At 40.5% G+C, this 18,662-nt stretch overlaps 1 protein-coding gene across 1 annotated transcript in view; it reads right to left on the bottom strand.

Annotated features, from left to right (window-relative positions):
• Positions 1–18,662, bottom strand: part of COL7A1 (collagen type VII alpha 1 chain) — a 189,692-nt gene that overhangs the window by 83,519 nt on the left and 87,511 nt on the right. The window contains exons 33-49 of the mRNA XM_056528127.1: positions 18,204–18,230; positions 18,047–18,091; positions 17,841–17,933; positions 16,723–16,794; positions 16,587–16,622; positions 16,459–16,512; positions 15,643–15,711; positions 9,133–9,246; positions 8,843–8,869; positions 8,420–8,473; positions 8,261–8,332; positions 8,001–8,060; positions 7,848–7,883; positions 4,952–4,996; positions 1,726–1,761; positions 930–974; positions 491–526 (exon numbers count right to left, since the gene is read on the bottom strand). Coding sequence (XP_056384102.1) covers positions 491–526; positions 930–974; positions 1,726–1,761; positions 4,952–4,996; positions 7,848–7,883; positions 8,001–8,060; positions 8,261–8,332; positions 8,420–8,473; positions 8,843–8,869; positions 9,133–9,246; positions 15,643–15,711; positions 16,459–16,512; positions 16,587–16,622; positions 16,723–16,794; positions 17,841–17,933; positions 18,047–18,091; positions 18,204–18,230 — 921 coding nt within the window. The remainder of the gene's footprint in view (positions 1–490; positions 527–929; positions 975–1,725; positions 1,762–4,951; positions 4,997–7,847; positions 7,884–8,000; positions 8,061–8,260; positions 8,333–8,419; positions 8,474–8,842; positions 8,870–9,132; positions 9,247–15,642; positions 15,712–16,458; positions 16,513–16,586; positions 16,623–16,722; positions 16,795–17,840; positions 17,934–18,046; positions 18,092–18,203; positions 18,231–18,662) is intronic.

Below are 18,662 nucleotides of genomic sequence, written 5' to 3'. Positions count from 1 at the left end.
AAAAGTAACTGTAAAAAGTCCACTGCATGTTGTGGTATTTGATCTTTTACATACTTTAAACTAAAAATGAGGCAAAGATTAAAGAGTTTCCTATTATAACCATTTATTTTGAAATCTTTTTTTATTTTGGCTAACTTAGAGGATGCCAGTGCTACCTCAATACACTTTCCATACTCCTGTCATGGTGGGACAAAGGGTTGTGGCACACATATAGGCTGTGAGGTTGCTGTTGTACCTGGGCACTGTGGCATGTAGGGGGCTAAAATGTAATTCTGTCTCATATGAGGAGACTATATATAGTACACACAGTTGGGTCTACAAGTATTTAGACAGTTACACAGCTTTTTAACCTCTGTGGATCTGGTACTAAGCCATAATTATGTAAGTAAAGGGTAGATATTCAGCTTTAAATAGGTTTAACAAATATTTTGCAAAAACTGTAACAATTATAGACATACAGAATTAAAATAATAATAAATACTGCACCTACCTTTTCTCCTCGTGGTCCCGCTGGTCCAACAGGCCCCTGTTAGGAATATAAATTAAACTCTGTTAGGTTCTACAATAACAGGATCTGAATTAGTTAAATGGATTTAACGTGTCATACAGAACAACTTACAAGTACAGAAGGGGACTTTCCCACCGTACATACCGTAGTTTAGCTTGGGTTCACCCTATTTCTACATGTGGGAGTAACTAATAATCCAATGTTAATACAAAGGTATAAAGGGGTATCCCAAGACTGAATACAATGTTATAAGGGGGTATCCATGCCGGAATTTCTTTACATGGCTTGGACATGAGATGCCAACCATATGGCATGGTTCCCCACACAGGATATGGGCTCACATGTTAAGTGGGTGGAATACAGGGTGGAACAATGTAGTGATATGATTTTTAAAATATTTTTCAAATAGCTTAAGACTTACCAAGGGTCCCACTGGACCTCCCAGACCAGTTTGTCCTAGATTTCCCTGCAATGTTAGAACAGAATTAAACTCCCTTTATGTCGTATGAAATGATCAAGTGAATACATGGAATTCAGTATCTTTCCAATCTTATATTAAATTAAGGTGAGAGATATAACAGAAGAAAAAAAACCTGAAAATTAAAGCTAAGCTTGTTAATACATAATTTCAATATTTCCCTTCATTACTTGTGTATGTGCATTTTACAAGATTGTACTATTTTTATAAGATTGTATATTGGCACATTTCTGAACTGAGAGTTAGAGTGATTTGATAAACCAAAATTACAAAAGAGTGTTCTATATGATAGTGTGGTAGCCCAGTACGGGAGTTGTTACCACGTACCCTTGCTGCCCTGTCAGTCAGCCTCCCGGCAGTGTCCCCTGGGCCCCCCCTGCATCTGTTCTACTGTAATTGTATATTATCCCCTATTTGCACTAAATTGTCCAAAGCCACTGTAAGTCCCAGCAAGCCCTAAAGGTCTCTGAAGTCACTGGTCACCTCCGTGGGCCCGGCTACACTGTATAGACTGTACCATCTGTCACTCAGTAAAGCTACCGCTGTCCGTAACTTGGCATCGGAGTCATTATTGCCCCCGTGCCTAGCCCAGGATCCAGCGGTATACCTTCGGGTGGTATTGAAGATAAACCACGCCCTGGCATCACGAATACAAGGAGTTACTGCCATCTGCCCCTAGAGTAATTCTATTTGCTCTGCATCTCACACCGCATATTACAATAGTGACATCCTTACTGACCTTAGGCCCTTGAAATCCTTGAGGACCACGATCTCCCTGTAAAATAAAACACAATATTTATGCAGAGCCCTTACTGAGATTGAAAACTACATAAAAATGTTACTACCTATATCCCTATCTTGTACATAGGGGCAGTATTATAATAGTTAAATGGGCACTGTCAGATTCAAAAACATTTTATATGTTGTACATCTTGGCAAAACATTAACCTTTCTGATATACTTGTTATATTTATTGTTATAATGTTATTTCCTTTTTATAAAAAAAATTATTGCTTATAAAATCATGGCTTTGTCCAAGCTGAATTTTTATGCTTTTCTATAAAAAGGAAATAACCTTTTCTTATGAAGTATATTAGTAAGATTAGTGTTTTGCCAAGATGTACAGCATATAAAAGTCTTTGTATCTAAAAGTACCCATTTAAATTCTTGTATATAGGGGGCAGAATTATCATCTTGTACATAGGGGGCAGTGTTAAAGTAGTTATTTATAGGATGCAGAATTATAGTAGTTATATTCTTGTACATAGGAGCAGTATTATAGCAGTTATATTCTTGTACATAGGAGCAGTATTATAGTAGTTATATTCTTGTGCATAGGAGGCAGTATTATAGTAGTTATATTCTTGTACATAGGAGGTAGTATTATAGTAGTTATATTCTTGTACATAGGAGGTAGTATTATAGCAGTTATATTCTTGTACATAGGAGCAGTATTATAGTAGTTATATTCTTGTACATAGGAGCAGTATTATAGTAGTTATATTCTTGTACATAGGAGGTAGTATTATAGCAGTTATATTCTTGTACATAGGAGGCAGTATTATAGTAGTTATATTCTTGTACATAGGAGGTAGTATTATAGTAGTTATATTCTTGTACATAGGAGGTAGTATTATAGTAGTTATATTCTTGTACATAGGAGGTAGTATTATAGCAGTTATATTCTTGTACATAGGAGCAGTATTATAGTAGTTATATTCTTGTACATAGGAGCAGTATTATAGTAGTTATATTCTTGTACATAGGAGACAGTATTATAGTAGTTATATTCTTGTACATAGGGACAGTATTATAGCAGTTATATTCTTGTACATTGGAGCAGTATTATAGCAGTTATATTCTTGTACATAGGAGCAGTATTATAGTAGTTATATTCTTGTACATATGGAGCAGTAATGCAGTAGTTACAGTATATTTTTGTACATACAGACAATATTTTAGGAGTATGTATGTATGTATGTATGTTCTTGATCAAAGGAGATAGTATTATAGAAGTCATGCTCTTTTCCATAGTAGGCAGTATTATAGTTGTAACATTCTGGGGCAGTATTACAGTAGTTATATTCTTGCACATCAGGGTAGTATTATAGTGGTTACATGATTGTACAGTGGGGAAAAATTATGCTAGTTATATTCTTGTACATAGATGTAACATTATAGTAGTTATAACAATCATTGCAAAGAAATGTGAAGGACGAGTCACTCACCAGGACTTGATTCCAAACGATTCCTTTATTCTTGAATCTTTAAAATATCTCTTAGAAACAAGGGAGTGCAGACAAGTGGGGAGTGAGTACAGAGACGCAGGTTACTCTACAACGTCCGTTTCGTTCCATTATGGAATTTCTTATAATTGCACCTGTGATGGGAAACCGTCAGTAGAGGACGGAAGAAGTTCCATCATGGAACGAAACGGACATTGCCTCGAGTAACCTGCATCTCTGTACTCACTCCCCACCTGTCTGCACCCCTTGTTTCTACAAGATGTTTTAAAGATTCAAGAATAAAGAATTTGTTTGGTATCAAGTCCTGGTGAGTGACCCGTGCTTCACATTTCTTTGCAACGATTGTTATACAACTGAAGTTTATCTTGGGACATTGAGAACCACAGAACACGAGACAAGCAGACACATATCCTGTATACACCGCTCCATTTGAATATAGTACAAGCCTAGAGACATTATACAGCCGCGTTTTGCCTGGCGTATTTCTACATACATGCACTATCGTAGTTACATTCTTGTGCATAGATGTCATATTATAGTAGTTACTATTTTCTTGTATAAAGGGGTAACATAATTCTGTTTTCATTGGAGAGATGATAATAGGCTCCACTGGACTTCTGTCCCCAATCCACAAAGGAAATTGCATGTTGAAAACCAAAATACCCCATCTTTCATTCTTTCTAACATCTGCCACCAGGGGAGAGTTGTTATATCCATACATATTATTTAACCCCTTAAGGACCAAGCGTTTTTCAGTTTTTACACTTTCGTTTTTTCCTCCTTACATTTTAAAAATCATAACCCTTTCTATTTTGCACCTAAAAATCCATACGATGGCTTTTTTTTTTTTGCGCCACCAATTCTACTTTGTAATGACATCAGTCATTTCCCCCAAAAATGTACGGCGAAACAGAAAAAAATTTGCAGTGATCGGAAGTTTTTATTGGTACCATTTTTGTTTTGATCGGACTTTTTGATGGTATAAAAAGTGACCAAAAATACGCTATTTTGGAATTTGGATTTTTTTACGCGTACGCCATTGACCGTGTGGTTTAATTAACAATATATTTTTACAGTTCGGACATTTACACACGCGGCGATTCCACATATGTTTGTTTTTATTTTTATTTACACAATTTTTTTATGCAGTGTTATAGCCCCCTCTAGTGGCTATATTACTGCATACACTGATTGCAGGCAGTGTTCAATGCATTGCCATAGGAATGCATTGATCAGGGTTTTCTGCACTTGATTGCTCATGCCTGGAATCCAGGCTTGGAGCAATCAAATGATGATCGGATCGGTTAAACATTTTAGGTAGCTGATCAGTTTTGCAGAAATTGGCAAGTTCATCTGACTGGCATCTATGGGCATCTAAAGCTGAATTTTCATAAGGTTTAGACAGTACATTTCCAGAATACATATAGAAATTGGCAAATAGGTATGCCAGTGTATACCACAAAATACCCACAGCGGGCCCATTCACTTCATTTTAATGGACCAACATAATTATTTAGTGACTTCATTTCCTGAATGTATGTTTTTTTTGCAGGACTAGGTTTTTATATTCTTGGCCTAAATGGGCCTCAAAGGTGACAACAAATTTTATAAACTAGAAATATTTTCAGAGAACTTGCCATTTCCCATTCCCCGTTCCCCTTGTCATTACTCTCAACATTATTTTAAAGAAGGCATATGCTGGATTTGCCAATTTTTCACCTTCACTCCAGGTTCCCCATCCAGACCAGGCTGTCCACGGTCACCCTGTTAGAGAACAAGAGAAGAAGTTATTGCATTATAAATGTCTGAGACTTAAAGACAAATCCAAAGACTTACAAGGGCATTCTTGTTTTAGCATTTATCCTCTCTCCACAGGAAAGAGAGATATTAAAAGGGATTCAGCAGTGCCACTGTCCTGCACAGAAAGAGAAATTCAGGGGTGTGACTGGGAAAAGTGCCTGGTAACTTGAGTAGACTGTGACAAAGCCAAATTTATTAGAGAGTTTAAGCTGTGTGAGGCTTAGGCCATATTCACACAGCGTTCAGAATTACCGTGCCAAATTCCGCATTGGAATTCAACTGGACTCAGAGCGCAAAGCGGAATTTCCATGCCAGATGTTTCCAGCACGGAAATTCTGATTTCCGTGTTCGCAGGAAGAATGAACATGTTCGTTCTTTCTGCGGACTCCGCACGGAATGCATAGCCATCGCGCATTCCTGTGCGGTCCTAGCGTTATGTCTTGGGACACTGGATGATTTCTGGTTGCCTTGGGCACCTCCCTAATTCAATAGGAGAATTGAGTTCACATCTGTTTAACTTGAGAATTCCATTACCTATATATGCAATATACCATGATTGTACAGTATTTTGTTATTCCTTTTGTGGTAGTAGCCTAGCAGATATGAAAACACACAGAGGCACAAGGTAAATTTATACAAAGTGGCTGGTGAGACCCTGCAAGAACCCCCTGCTTGAGGCAGGCTGTGGCAGGGAATAGCCTCTCAGAGACCCACAGTAGCACTAGGATGTGTAAAAGTGGGTGCACCCTTAGGCTATGTTCAGTCGGCAAAAATTTTGCATAGATGTGTAATTTCAGCAGCTGCATATATTTGGCCAGGAATTCTGCATCTTTCAATCATATGCCGAGTTTCTGCAGAATTCATGAGGAATTCATACAGATTTTCCTCATGTAGTCTGCATGAATACATGGTGCACTATAAAAAAAAGTGCCTGTATTTATTACAAAAGTAAAATAAATTTTGCATGGAATCAATGGGCTTCCGCAGCTGAATTCTACAAAAATATATGACATGACTTATACGCAGAATGCAGAATTTTAGCTGCGGAATATCCACAGCGAAAATTCAGCTGTGTGAATTGGACTGCAGAATCCCATTCAAGTGAATAGGCTTGAAACACATGCAGAATTTCCATGCAGATTTCAATATGGAAATCCATTTGGAAATTCTGACGTGTAAACGTACTGCAGCATTTCCACATGCTGAATTCCGCACAGGTTCCGCATGCGGATTCTGCCTCAAATTAAAGTCCAATAGACTTCTATGGGATTCCGCACTCCCATTCACACTTCTGAATTTCTGCATGAATATTTTGCACCAATTCCACACAAAATCTGCACAAGCCAGAAACCACCAAAATGAATGCGGAATTTGAGTGGATGTGCAGAAATTCTGCTATGTGACTAGACCCTTAGTCTTGGTGGACTTATGTGTAATTAACGCACCTGACCAGTCTGTGTATTTCTCTCTGGTCAGGTAAGTGTTACAGTTTTTGATCAATCAGCAGCTAGTGGATTGTATTTCTAGGCCTCTAGCCTTTCTGGCTTTGCTGCTGCTTTGAATTCACCTTGCACTCTTGTCTGTGCACAGGCACTTTGTGTGGCTATGGCTTGTTAGTTTAGCCTTGTGGCTATTACCAGTATTCCAGTATTCTGTGTGTGCTTTGTCGGTTTTAGCCTGTCCTGCTTATATATGTAATGTGAACTTTAGTCTTGTTCTGTAACCAGTCATGTGTCTTGGTTAGTATTCACACTTGTTTCTGTTATTTTGAATCTTTACCTGTGTTTTGATGTGTTTGCATTTTGCGCATTACTCCTAGGTTAGGTCCTGTCCCACATAGTTGTGTGCCTGTAACTTGGAGTTTATTTGGATTTTGTGTCCCTCCATGATTGGAGTTTGGTTTTGTACTTTATCCAGTTCCTCCTATTGGTTAGGTCCGTTCCTGAGCTTTGTTATTTTCCTAACATAGAAGTCAATTTGTTTTTTTTTGTTTCTAGTGTGGATAAGTTCTGTGTGTCCTGATGTTGCTGTTCAAGCCTGTAGGTCTTTGTGTGTTTTTGATTCTGTTTTTGTTTTCCAGTATTTGCATATCCTTGAATTTTATAGTGTTCTGACTTCAGTTTAACCTCGTTCATCCCCTGCCTTCCTGGTAGTCTCGCCAGTACATATTTCTAGTTATCCTGTCTTGTTCATATTATCATAATTGCCATTTATCTTTCTTTGGCTCTTATGCTGTTGTCTGTACACTATATACTTGCTACTTTGCAAGTCCCCGACTTTCTACAGTTCCTGTTTATTGTTTTGACCATGGCGCCTCTGCACCTTAGTTGGTGTATGTGTTACACCGCTGGTTGAAAACCACTGGTGTACTATGTGTCAGGCGACATCCTTTGCATTGTAATTTATAGGGCCAACGTGCACTACCTAGTAGTTCCCCCTCCTGTCCATGCAAGGCAATCCCTATATAAGTTAGCAATAGTGTAGTTTCCTGCACAGATTAGGTCTTGAGTTTGTCTATTGATAAAGTGTTTCCTGACCATAGCCTGGACTTATTCTCTGGAACTTGACCTTTCTCTCCTTGCTGCACCTGTGGCCATCTTGGCTAGCTGTTCTCAAGGTGTTCGCTTATATTGTGTCGGTTTACACCATTCTGCCTGCCTGACCAGCGGCCACTTGTGGCACAGTGCATTCACACCTCTGGGGTGTTACAGTATGATCATTCATAAAGCCGAACCCACGAACCACACCTAATGATTGAAACAGATATAAACCCATCTACCTAAAGGAAAATTACCACTTATCCCCCAAAACTTACTTTTATTCCCTGTTCTCCCGGAGGTCCTCTAGGTCCCTACAGAATATAAATGAGTAACAATATATTAGTCACGTGGTATCACAATCCCTACAATCATGTGCCGTTACTCTCATCCTATAAAGATTATTCCTATGATTAAATATTGGAACTCACTCGATCACCTGGATCTCCTGTCCGTCCTGCTGCACCTGGGAATCCTTCACCTGTTTCTCCCTGTAACAATAAATCAACACAATGGTTCAGAATATTTGTAAGAACAAAAATACCAGAAGTATAAGTATGTGGGGTGCAAAGGATGCAATGGCACCCAGATCCTGATGCATAAGGAGGGACAGATATCGCCCCCTTGATACATCAGTGGTAGCCAGTGCTATAAGTGGACTTGAAATAGGTTTTACTGTTGCCCCTCTCACCTTATCACCTTTTTGCCCTTGTAGTCCTGGTGGTCCTCGAGGGCCGGATGCTCCATTTTGACCAGGTGTACCCTTGAAAGTGAGACGGAACATTTTGCTTAAATCATTTATCATTTAATAGAGATATTGTGAATATTATCATATAACTGCATCACTTACTGGACTTCCTGGCTCTCCCTTACTGGCCACACCATTGACTAATCCTGGAAGACCCTGGAGGACAAAGAATTGATTTGTAATTTGCTTGTATGGGTAATGACATGGTATCGAGTGAGATATGCAAAGTATACAGAAGCATAGGCATTTTATGTATGTTGATTTTGTTAAAGTAGGTAGAGAGCATCCACCATAAAAATATTTGTATTATTAGGGCAAAGTTAGTCAACAAATATTATGTACAAGATTCATTAACTTGTCCCCTTTATTGAAGAGACAAATCTCTACAATATGTATATAATGACAGAAGCCCTAATAGTTTTCCTCAAAGTGTGACCTCTAGTGGTCTTTTTGTAGAATTGCAATTGCAATTGTAGTATGTTGTCATTCTGTTAGTCTTAGGTAGATAACATGAAGTGCACTTACTCTCTCACCTCGTTCTCCTTTATCTCCCTGAAAGAAAGAAATACACAAACCCATTTTTATGGTAGAAATGGTTTTATACATGGAGTTGTTCCTTAAAGAACAATTAAAGGACAATATTATGTTATCATAGTTTCTCTGTCATAGGACGCAATAATATAGTAATAATATTCTCATCTGTCTGAGGTTACCGTTATATTATACAGTAATTTGCAGTTATATTTTTAGGGGGCAGTACACAAACAGGTTTTGCACAACATGAGATGTTGATATATATAAATATAGAAAATGACCTTCACTGATTGTCCTGGAACGCCTGGAGGTCCGCTCGGTCCTTCTGGCCCAGGTTGTCCTTGGGATCCTGTTAACCCTCTCTGCCCCGGAGTTCCAGGCTGACCAGGAACACCCTAATAAAATAAAAATTATAACCTCATAAAGGATCAGTGTACTGCAGATACTAAGATTATTTTATATTATGAAATATTGAATTACATTTTAATTAGGTCTTATATGCCGGACACAGACAGGGTGATATAAGCAACCACAGTACCTGTCCCTAAAGACTGTTTGTTGTTTTCCTTTACATTGAGTTTTCTCATGGCCTGCCCCTTGTATTACAATAAAAAGTGCAGGGGAAGAATAAAATATTCATACATTTATTCTTAACATCCAGAAATATTCCAGTTATCCCCCGCTTCATAATAGTCTGACAATAGTCTGGAATGCTCACGATCTCATCATCACAGACCGCATTCCAATAAAAGGTGTCACTAGTGTAGAGAAAACACAGGATCACACTATTCACAATAGGTGGTGGTCTTAGCTCCCCTATTACCTCCCTGCACATGTCATAGACACATCTCGAACAATCTCTCATAGAACATCTCCTGACTACAGGTTTCTAATACTGCTAAAAGGGGTATTACAGGGTTAGAAAAAGTGTCTGGCATTTCTGCAGAAACAGACCATCGCAGGCTGTATCTAGTATCGCAGTATGCAAGCAAATGGGGCTGAGCTGCAATACTAGACCCAGTATATGAGCAGGAGTGGTGCTGTTTCTGGAAAAAATTAAAATCATGTGTAGAGACGGCCTTCAAAAGAACGTACTTCTTTATTAGGTATCTTCAGGTAAAAATGTACATCCTCTTCACACCACAAATGCCATCTTGCCGCGTTTCGAGCGCATGCACTCTTTGTCAAAAGATACATGGACTAGCAGACATCGCTATTAAATGCAGTTCTTGCAGTTCTATCAATGTATTTTTACAGTAACGTTTGGTGAGTTTGGTGTAGATTAGTGGTCATATTGTTTTTAAATGTTTCTATGTGTTTTTCATACAGCCTTCCCCCACTTCAAGGGGATGGGGTAAAATCAATTGTGTAGTGGCCCAGTACGGGAGTTGTTACGCTGTACCCTTGCTGCCCCTTCAGGTAGCCTCCCTGTAGTGTCCCCTGGGCCCCCCTGCATCTGTTCCAATGGGACCCCACCAGAGTCTCCCCCATAAAAGCCCTGGGAGGAGTCTCTTCTCTCTTAGTTCCTGAGTCTTTGCTGAGGTGCACTTGAGCCTAAGAGTCTGTCTGGAGTCATAGGAGGCCTCAAGTCAAGTCTGCAGCCACAAGCTACAAGTCTACAAGTAAGCTAAATTCATAGCTTAGTCTGTATCCAGGCAAGTCAAGTCAGTCACTGTCATCTATTGTCAAGTCAACGTGGCCTGCACTAAACTGTCCAAAGCCACTGCAAGTCCCAGCAAGCCCTTAAGGTCTCTGAAGTCACTGGTCACCTCCATGGGCCTGGCTACACTGTATAGACTTTACCATCTGTCACTCAGTAAAGCTACCGTTGTCCGTAACTTGGCATCAGAGTCATTATTGCCCCCGTGCCTAGCCCAGGATCCAGCGTTATACCTTCAGGTGGTATTGAGAATAAACCATGCCCTGGCGTCACAAATACAAGGAGTTAATGCCATCTGCCCCTAGGGTAATTCCACACCCCATACCACAATTGCATCTGTGTATTTGAGCATTTAACAGCGATGTCTGCTTGTCCATGTATTTTTTGACAAAGAGTACATGGGCTCGAAACGCATCAAGTTGGCATTTGTGGTGTGAAGTGGATGAACATTTTTACCTGAAGATACCTAATAAAGCCATACATTCTTTTGAAGTGCTGGATCATCCTTTGTTTTTTCGCTACATTGTGGCACCTGAGCCTGAGTGCTGGATCCGTGCACAGAACACTGGGGAGGTGAGCTGGACTTTGTTTTGTGGAGAAGGCCTACCAGGTTCTTAAAGAGTTCAAGCACATTTTTATAGTTGCACTAGCTGAGTACCAGGCGCTGCCCAGTTTTTCCTACCATATCCTTGTGGGGGAGGAAAAGCAACATAGGAGGAAGCTTTTGTCCTCATATCCCATACTTAAATTCTGACCCCATATCCCCTCCTCATATCACGACCCCAAATCCCCTCCTCATATTCTGACCTCATATCCTGTCCCATCACCATATCTAATCCACATATCTGTGGTAGCGGGGTGTGATGAGAGCAGATGTTGTTACCCTAGGGGCAGATGGCATTAACCCCTTGTATTTGTGACGCCAGGGCGTGGTTTAGCCTAAAACCACCCGAAGGTATACCGCTGGATCCTGGGCTAGGCACGGGGGCAATAAAAACTCTGACGCATAGTTACGGGCAAAGATAGCTTTGCTGAGGGTAGACAGTTGGTAAAGTCTATACAGTTCAGCCAGGGCCCAAGTAGTTGACCAGTGACGCAGAGATCTTAAGGGCTTGCTGGGACTTGTAGTTGGACTGGACAATTCAATGCAGACCATGCTGACTTGACAGATGACAGGGACTGACTTGACTTGATTCATAATGCTGTGACTTTAGTTTACTTGAATTGATGTCAGGACTTGACTTTAAGGTCTCCAACACTCTGGACACACACACTAGACATGACTGCACTGGAACTCAGCAAAGACTAAGCGAGAGAAGCTAGCTCCACCCAGGGCTTATATAGGGGAGACTAGCAGGGAGCCCATAGGTCACTCTTGGGATCACCTGGTCACTGATACCTCCTGGGTAACAATCACATGACATAACTCTTAACCCCTTAAGGACTCAGCCCATTTTGGCCTTAAGGACTCAGACAATTTAATTTTTACGTTTTCATTTTTTCCTCCTCGCCTTCTAAAAATCATAACTCTTTTATATTTTCATCCACAGACTAGTATGAGGGCTTGTTTTTTGCGCGACCAGTTGTCCTTTGTAATGACATCACTCATTATATCATAAAATGTATGGCGCAACCAAAAAACACTATTTTTGTGGGGAAATTAAAACGAAAAACGCAATTTTGCTAATTTTGGAAGGTTTTGTTTTCACGCCGTACAATTTCTGGTAAAAATGACATGTGTTCTTTATTCTGAGGGTCAATACGATTAAAATGATACCCATTATTATATACTTTTATATTATTGTTGCGCTTAAAAAAAATCACAAACTTTTTAACCAAATTAGTACGTTTATAATCCCTTTATTTTGATGACCTATAACTTTTTATTTTTCCGTATAAGCGGCGGTATGGGGGCTCATTTTTTGCGCCATGATCTGTACTTTTTTTTGATACCACATTTGTATATAAAAAACTTTTAATACATTTTTTATAATTTTTTTTTTAATAAAATGTATTTAAAAAGTAGGAATTTTGGACATTTTTAATTTTTTTTCGTTCACGCCGTTGACCGTACGGGATCATTAACATTTTATTTTAATAGTTCGGACATTTACGCACACGTCGATACCAAATATGTCTATAAAAAATTTTTTTTTCGCTTTTTGGGGGTAAAATAGGAAAAAACGGACGTTTTACTTTTTTATTGGGGGAGGGGATTTTTCACTTTTTTTTTACTTTTACTTTTACATTTTTTTACATTTTTTTTTACACTTGAATAGTCCCCATAGGGGACTATTCATAGCAATACCATGATTGCTAATACTAATCTGTTCTATGTATAGGACATAGAACAGATCAGTATTATCGGTCATCTCCTGCTCTGGTCTGCTCGATCACAGACCAGAGCAGGAGACGCCGGGAGCCGCACGGAGGAAGGTGAGGGGACCTCCGTGCGGCGTTATGAATGATCGGATCCCCGCAGCAGCGCTGCGGGCGATCCGATCGTTCATTTTAATCGCGAACTGCCGCAGATGCCGGGATCTGTATTGATCCCGGCACCTGAGGGGTTAATGGCGGACGCCCGCGAGATCGCGGGCGTCGGCCATTGCCGGCGGGTCCCTGGCTGCGAACAGCAGCCGGGATCAGCCGCGCATGACACGGGCATCGCTCCGATGCCCGCGGTTATGCTTAGGACGTAAATGTACATCCTGGTGCGTTAAGTACCACCTCACCAGGACGTACATTTACGTCCTGCGTCCTTAAGGGGTTAAAGTTACAACACATTTTATAATACAATACATTGCAGAACAGGGGGAAACAGGTACAAGGGGCCCTGGGGACAATGATGGAGCCTGCCTGACAGGCAACATCTCCCATAACAGGCCACCACATATCTAATCCACATTTCTAATCCTCATATCCTGTCCTCAGGTGGGGCTGCGTTGTGGTAAAGATATTGTAAGCTGAAAATAAAAGGGGTGTGATTTAAAGGGTGGGCGTGTCTTTGCAAGATGGGATATGGAAGGTGGGGAAGGTGTGGCTTGCCAGCCAGACTGACGCACTCACCAGGAGATGCAGAGTGGAGCTTGTGGTGGAAGGTACCGGAAGTTCTATATATTTGCATGGGACTTGAAACAACAACCCCATCCTTCACATATGGGGGTAGGTTAGGGGTTAATTTAACTATTATATATTTTTATTGGACATATAAGTAACATGTGATGAAGTATTATCGAAATATCTTCAGCCGTACAGAAGTTATGCTGGAACATACATTTCCCATAGATTTGCATTGGACTTTAAGCAAAAACCCTGACCCTCGCAATAGTAGGTTAGGGTTAAATTACCTCTCCTATGTTTGTTGTTATAATAGGAAGTACACAGATTTACTAAAACATAGCTTTTATTTAAGGATACAATAAAATTAACATAAACAATTGTGATGATAGGTATACGGTGAAGGCCTCGGTAAAGCCTACTTTATATGCCTAGGCTGACCCTTCTGGTCAACAGACCCCCTACCTATTAATGCAGGGAGGCCTTCCTATAGAGAGCCAGCCTGCATCCGGATCCTCCTATCTCACCCTAGGGCTTAAGGATGGGATGGAGGTAGGTATGAGGAAGCGTATATGGCAGATATCTGTAAAACCTCCAGATATCACCATGTGAGTAAGGTGTATACCATACAGTTAGTATATAAATAACAACCAAAGGTTAGGTCACTATAGCTCCTGCAGGTCTTGATATCCAGGACGCGCCGGTACCTAACCTTTGGCTGCCACACCGCTGCAAGCCCGGAGGTCCTTACCTTCCTCCTCAGTTCTCAGGACCGGCACCCCACCCACCAGGGCATATATACAAATGGGGACTGTCATCATCACTACAGGCACCTACTATATGTAACACCAAGCATTCATCACTTGAGTACAAGCTCATCATAATTAAGAAAATATCTATACCATGACGGACTGTCTGCCTCAAGTGATGAACATATATATAAGAAATTTGATACACACCTTATACCTCCATGCTGCATATATAGCTTAACACTAACGTGGGAGAAGAGAGATAAGCACTGATCTAGAGTGTATCTCTAACTTGAATTTCCCTGATGAATTGTGCCACAGAGTGACAGGCACAAGGAAACGCGTTGGACAATAGAAAAATATTTGTGTATATCAATTAGATGTTTATGAATTATATATATATATATCTATTGGTTGTTATTTATATACTAACTGTACGGTATACACCTTACTCACGCAGTGATATCTGGAGGTTTTACAGATATCTGCCATATACGCTTCCTCATACCTACCTCCATCCCATCCTTAAGCCCTAGGGTGAGATAGGAGGATCCGGATGCAGGCTGGCTCTCTATAGGAAGGCCTCCCTGCATTAATAGGTAGGGGGTCTGTTGACCAGCAGGGTCAGCCTAGCCATATAAAGTAGGCTTTACCGAGGCCTTCACTGTATACCTATCATCACAATTGTTTATGTTCATTTTATTGTATCCTTAAATAAAAGCTATGTTTTAGTAAATCTGTGTACTTCCTATTATACTATAAAAATTAGCTACACAAGATACCCACATATATCATTACTCTCCTATCTTTAGATATGGTAGTGATGCTGGAACATACACACATACATACATACACACATACACATTGAGTTTTATATATATAGATGAATTTTCACTGCTATATGCATATCCTGCCAATCTCACCCTTATTATATATGGAGCCTAGTCCTTAATTTGCCATCTGGGTCTTACAAGTAGATCTTTTTTTTCCAAACTTGAACCACCCCTTTAACAGGTGCTAAAGCAAAATGGCTGCCACCATAACCATGTATAGAGCACGAATTATTTAATAATGTAAATATTTAATAAACATATTTAACCTGAGAGATGTCATACAGTAAGAAATGTTGGGGGAAATTCATCAAAACCTGTCCAGAGGAAAAGTTGCTGAGTTGCTCATAGCAACCAATCAGATCGCTTCTTTCATTTTTAACAAGGCCTCTGCAAAGTGAAAGAAGCTATCTGATTGGTTGCTATGAGCAACTCAGCAACTTTTCCTCCGGACAGGTTTTGATAAATCTCCCCTGTTGTGTTTATTTTACTTACTGGAGTTCCTGGTTCACCTTTTCGGCCTGGTACCCCTCCGCCGCCATCTATCACTTCTCCGGGTTCACCCTATGCAAAGAAGATAATGTATAGGACTTACAGTAAAAAAAAGACACTGCATTATGCCACATATTGTATTGTTTGTTATAATATAAGGAATAGGCTAATGAATGTATGCAGTGCAAACCTGGTGTAAATATCAATAGTAGTGGACCTAGAGTACACATTTAAAAGGGTCTTTATCTGGTAATATGAGCAGTAGTGTACTGGGTAAAGCAGCCATATGTCATCTGATGGTCCTCCTACTTAAAGGGGCATTCCTCTGGCCCAGTTTTGGCTGCTAGAGAAGGTTGGGGAGTCGAAAACAGGCTGTTTTTGAGCATTTTGCACAACTCCTATTAACTTTAATAGGAGTTGAAGAGGGCCTGTGGCAAACCAAAAAAGTTTCCTGATATGTCCTTCTGTTCCCGAGAGATGAGGATTTATGGTTTGTCTGACAATTCAGGGAATCAGTCAGATGGGTGTGAACTTAATCTAGGAAATGTGAGTAAATATCAGGTGATGGGTGGGATTATACAATGTATGTAAATCATCTGTATCATACACGGTGTACAAGAAAAAGGACCTCCTACACTAGTAGGAACACCCGCATAAGAGCCCTTATGAATCCTGTGTGCTCACTACAACAGCTCTCCATGAAGATCTCCATTCATTTCAATAGAGACAGCTGTCAGGTACAGCCTGATAAAATGGCCTTAAACATAGTAAATGAAGAAATAATGTAACTGGAGGCTTTCATCTTGCTCTTAAACTTACCGGTAATCCTCTATCTCCTTTTGGACCAACTGGACCTGCGGGACCACGTTCTCCCTAAATAAGCAGATGAGTGAATGTAATGATGTCTGAGTGCATCAATATAAAAGGAAGTCAAAATGACTACTTACTCCGTCCCCTCTAACTCCTTGAGATCCTTTACTACCCTAAAATACAAAGATAGGTCCTTTCCATCAATCAGGATAAAAGATACTGTACAGATCCAATATACATCAATATTATGCATTGAAATATAGGGTAACTCACCGGGGTACCGGGTATACCAGGATTACCGGGACGACCAGGACTTCCTGGGAGACCATCTGCTCCTGGCTCCCCCTTTAAGAACAAGTTATATTAGTATCAGTCTGCTGCAAAGCTAACAAATATTAGCCTAAGAATTTAAAGGGGTACTCCAGTGGAGATTTTTTTTTTCAATGGACAGGTGCCAGAAAGTTATACAGATTTGTAAATTACTTCTATTAAAAAATCTTTAACCTTCCTGTACCTTTTAGCAGCTGTATGGTACCGAGGAAATTCTTTTCTTTTTGAATTTCTTTTTTGTCTTGTCCACAGTGCTCTCTGCTGACACCTGATGCTCGTATCCAGAGCCCCCTCCCATAGACTTGCATTGAGGGAACAGGCGTGACATCACACGCGGGGCGGAGTCCTGACGTCACGGACTTCCGTTCCCGGAGTCGCGACTCAGACCCTCCAGAGGTTCCGGTGAGAACACAGGTGGGTGCCGCATGCAATAATGCGGGGGTCCCCAGCGGCGGGACCCGCGCGAACAGACATCTTATCCCCTATCCTTTGGATAGGGGATAAGATGTCTAGGGTGGGAGTACCCCTTTAAGGTCTCTGAAGTCACTGGTCACCTCCGTGGGCACGGCTACACTGTATAGACAGTTCCATCTGTCCCTCAGTAAAGCTACCATTATCCGTAATTTGGCATCGGAGTCATTATTGCCCCTGTGACTAGCCCAGTATCCAGCGGTATACCTTCGGCTGGTATTGAGGATAAACCATGCCCTGGCATCACGAATACAAGGGGTTAATGCCATCTACCCCTAGGGTAATTCCATCTGCCCTACATCACCCCATACCACAACAATATCTGTATTTACATTTATGTCTATATATATAATAAAGAGATTATACATAATAAGTTAATGCAGAGCTTGAGGGGATGGTGCGTCACACAGGAATTAAAAAAACACCAAGGAGAGAATCCCTGTGTCATGCTTTATTCCTCTGTCTTTAGAGCCAAATCTGAGAAAAGGGGCATGGCTTAGTGTTAAGGGTATGGTGTTATATAAAACTGGTGCCGCAGAATTACATTTGGTCATTGGATAATGATTTTTCACAACATTTTGATTACTCACAGTTTCTCCCTTTGGTCCTCTTGAGGCTGTACCCTCTCCAGGAGGGCCACGAGGTCCAACTGGCCCCGGGGAACCAGGGGGACCTGCTCGACCCTGTAATGAAAAAAAAAACAACAACATAATTATCATCTACTGTGACACACATTCTTCATTTGAGTTACAACCAAAAGTTATTTCTTGGGCATCATCTTGATGTTAATACATACTGGATCTCCTGCTGGTCCTGCTAACCCTGGTCGTCCAGCACTCCCCTAAAAGTAAAACACATCATTACAAAAAATATCTTGACAGTAAATAGTTAATGACAGTCATGAAGTTAATTCTGTGACTGGAGATAATTGGTGATACAAGCAGGGTACTTACTGGCTCGCCTCTCTGACCTTTCTCACCCTAAACATAAAAATAAAAGAACATTCAAAAGTAATTAAATATGTAGAACAGAGGTTAAATGACAATATTAGCAACAGCAAGAAAAAATTTAAATGTTCTGAAGGGTATTCTGGTGTTGTTAATGTGGACACTGTGGTTTTGTTAATGTGAACACTGTGGGGTTGGTATTGTGGATAATCTGATGTGGGCACTGTGGTGTTGGTAATGTAGGTAATCTGATGTGGGCACTGTGGTGTTGGTAATGCAGGCAATCTGATGTGGGCACTGTGGTGTTGGTATTGTGGATAATCTGGAGTGGGCACTGTGGTGTTGGTAATGTAGGTAATCTGATGTGGGCACTGTGGTGTTGGTAATGTAGGTAATCTGATGTGGGCACTGTGGTGTTGGTATTGTGGATAATCTGGAGTGGGCACTGTGGTGTTGGTAATGTAG

The sequence above is a fragment of the Hyla sarda genome, chromosome 6, assembly GCF_029499605.1.
Source record: "Hyla sarda isolate aHylSar1 chromosome 6, aHylSar1.hap1, whole genome shotgun sequence".
NCBI classification, from domain to species: domain Eukaryota; kingdom Metazoa; phylum Chordata; class Amphibia; order Anura; family Hylidae; genus Hyla; species Hyla sarda.
Note: the sequence above shows the minus strand (reverse complement) of the source record. Positions and strands in the feature narration are given on the sequence as shown.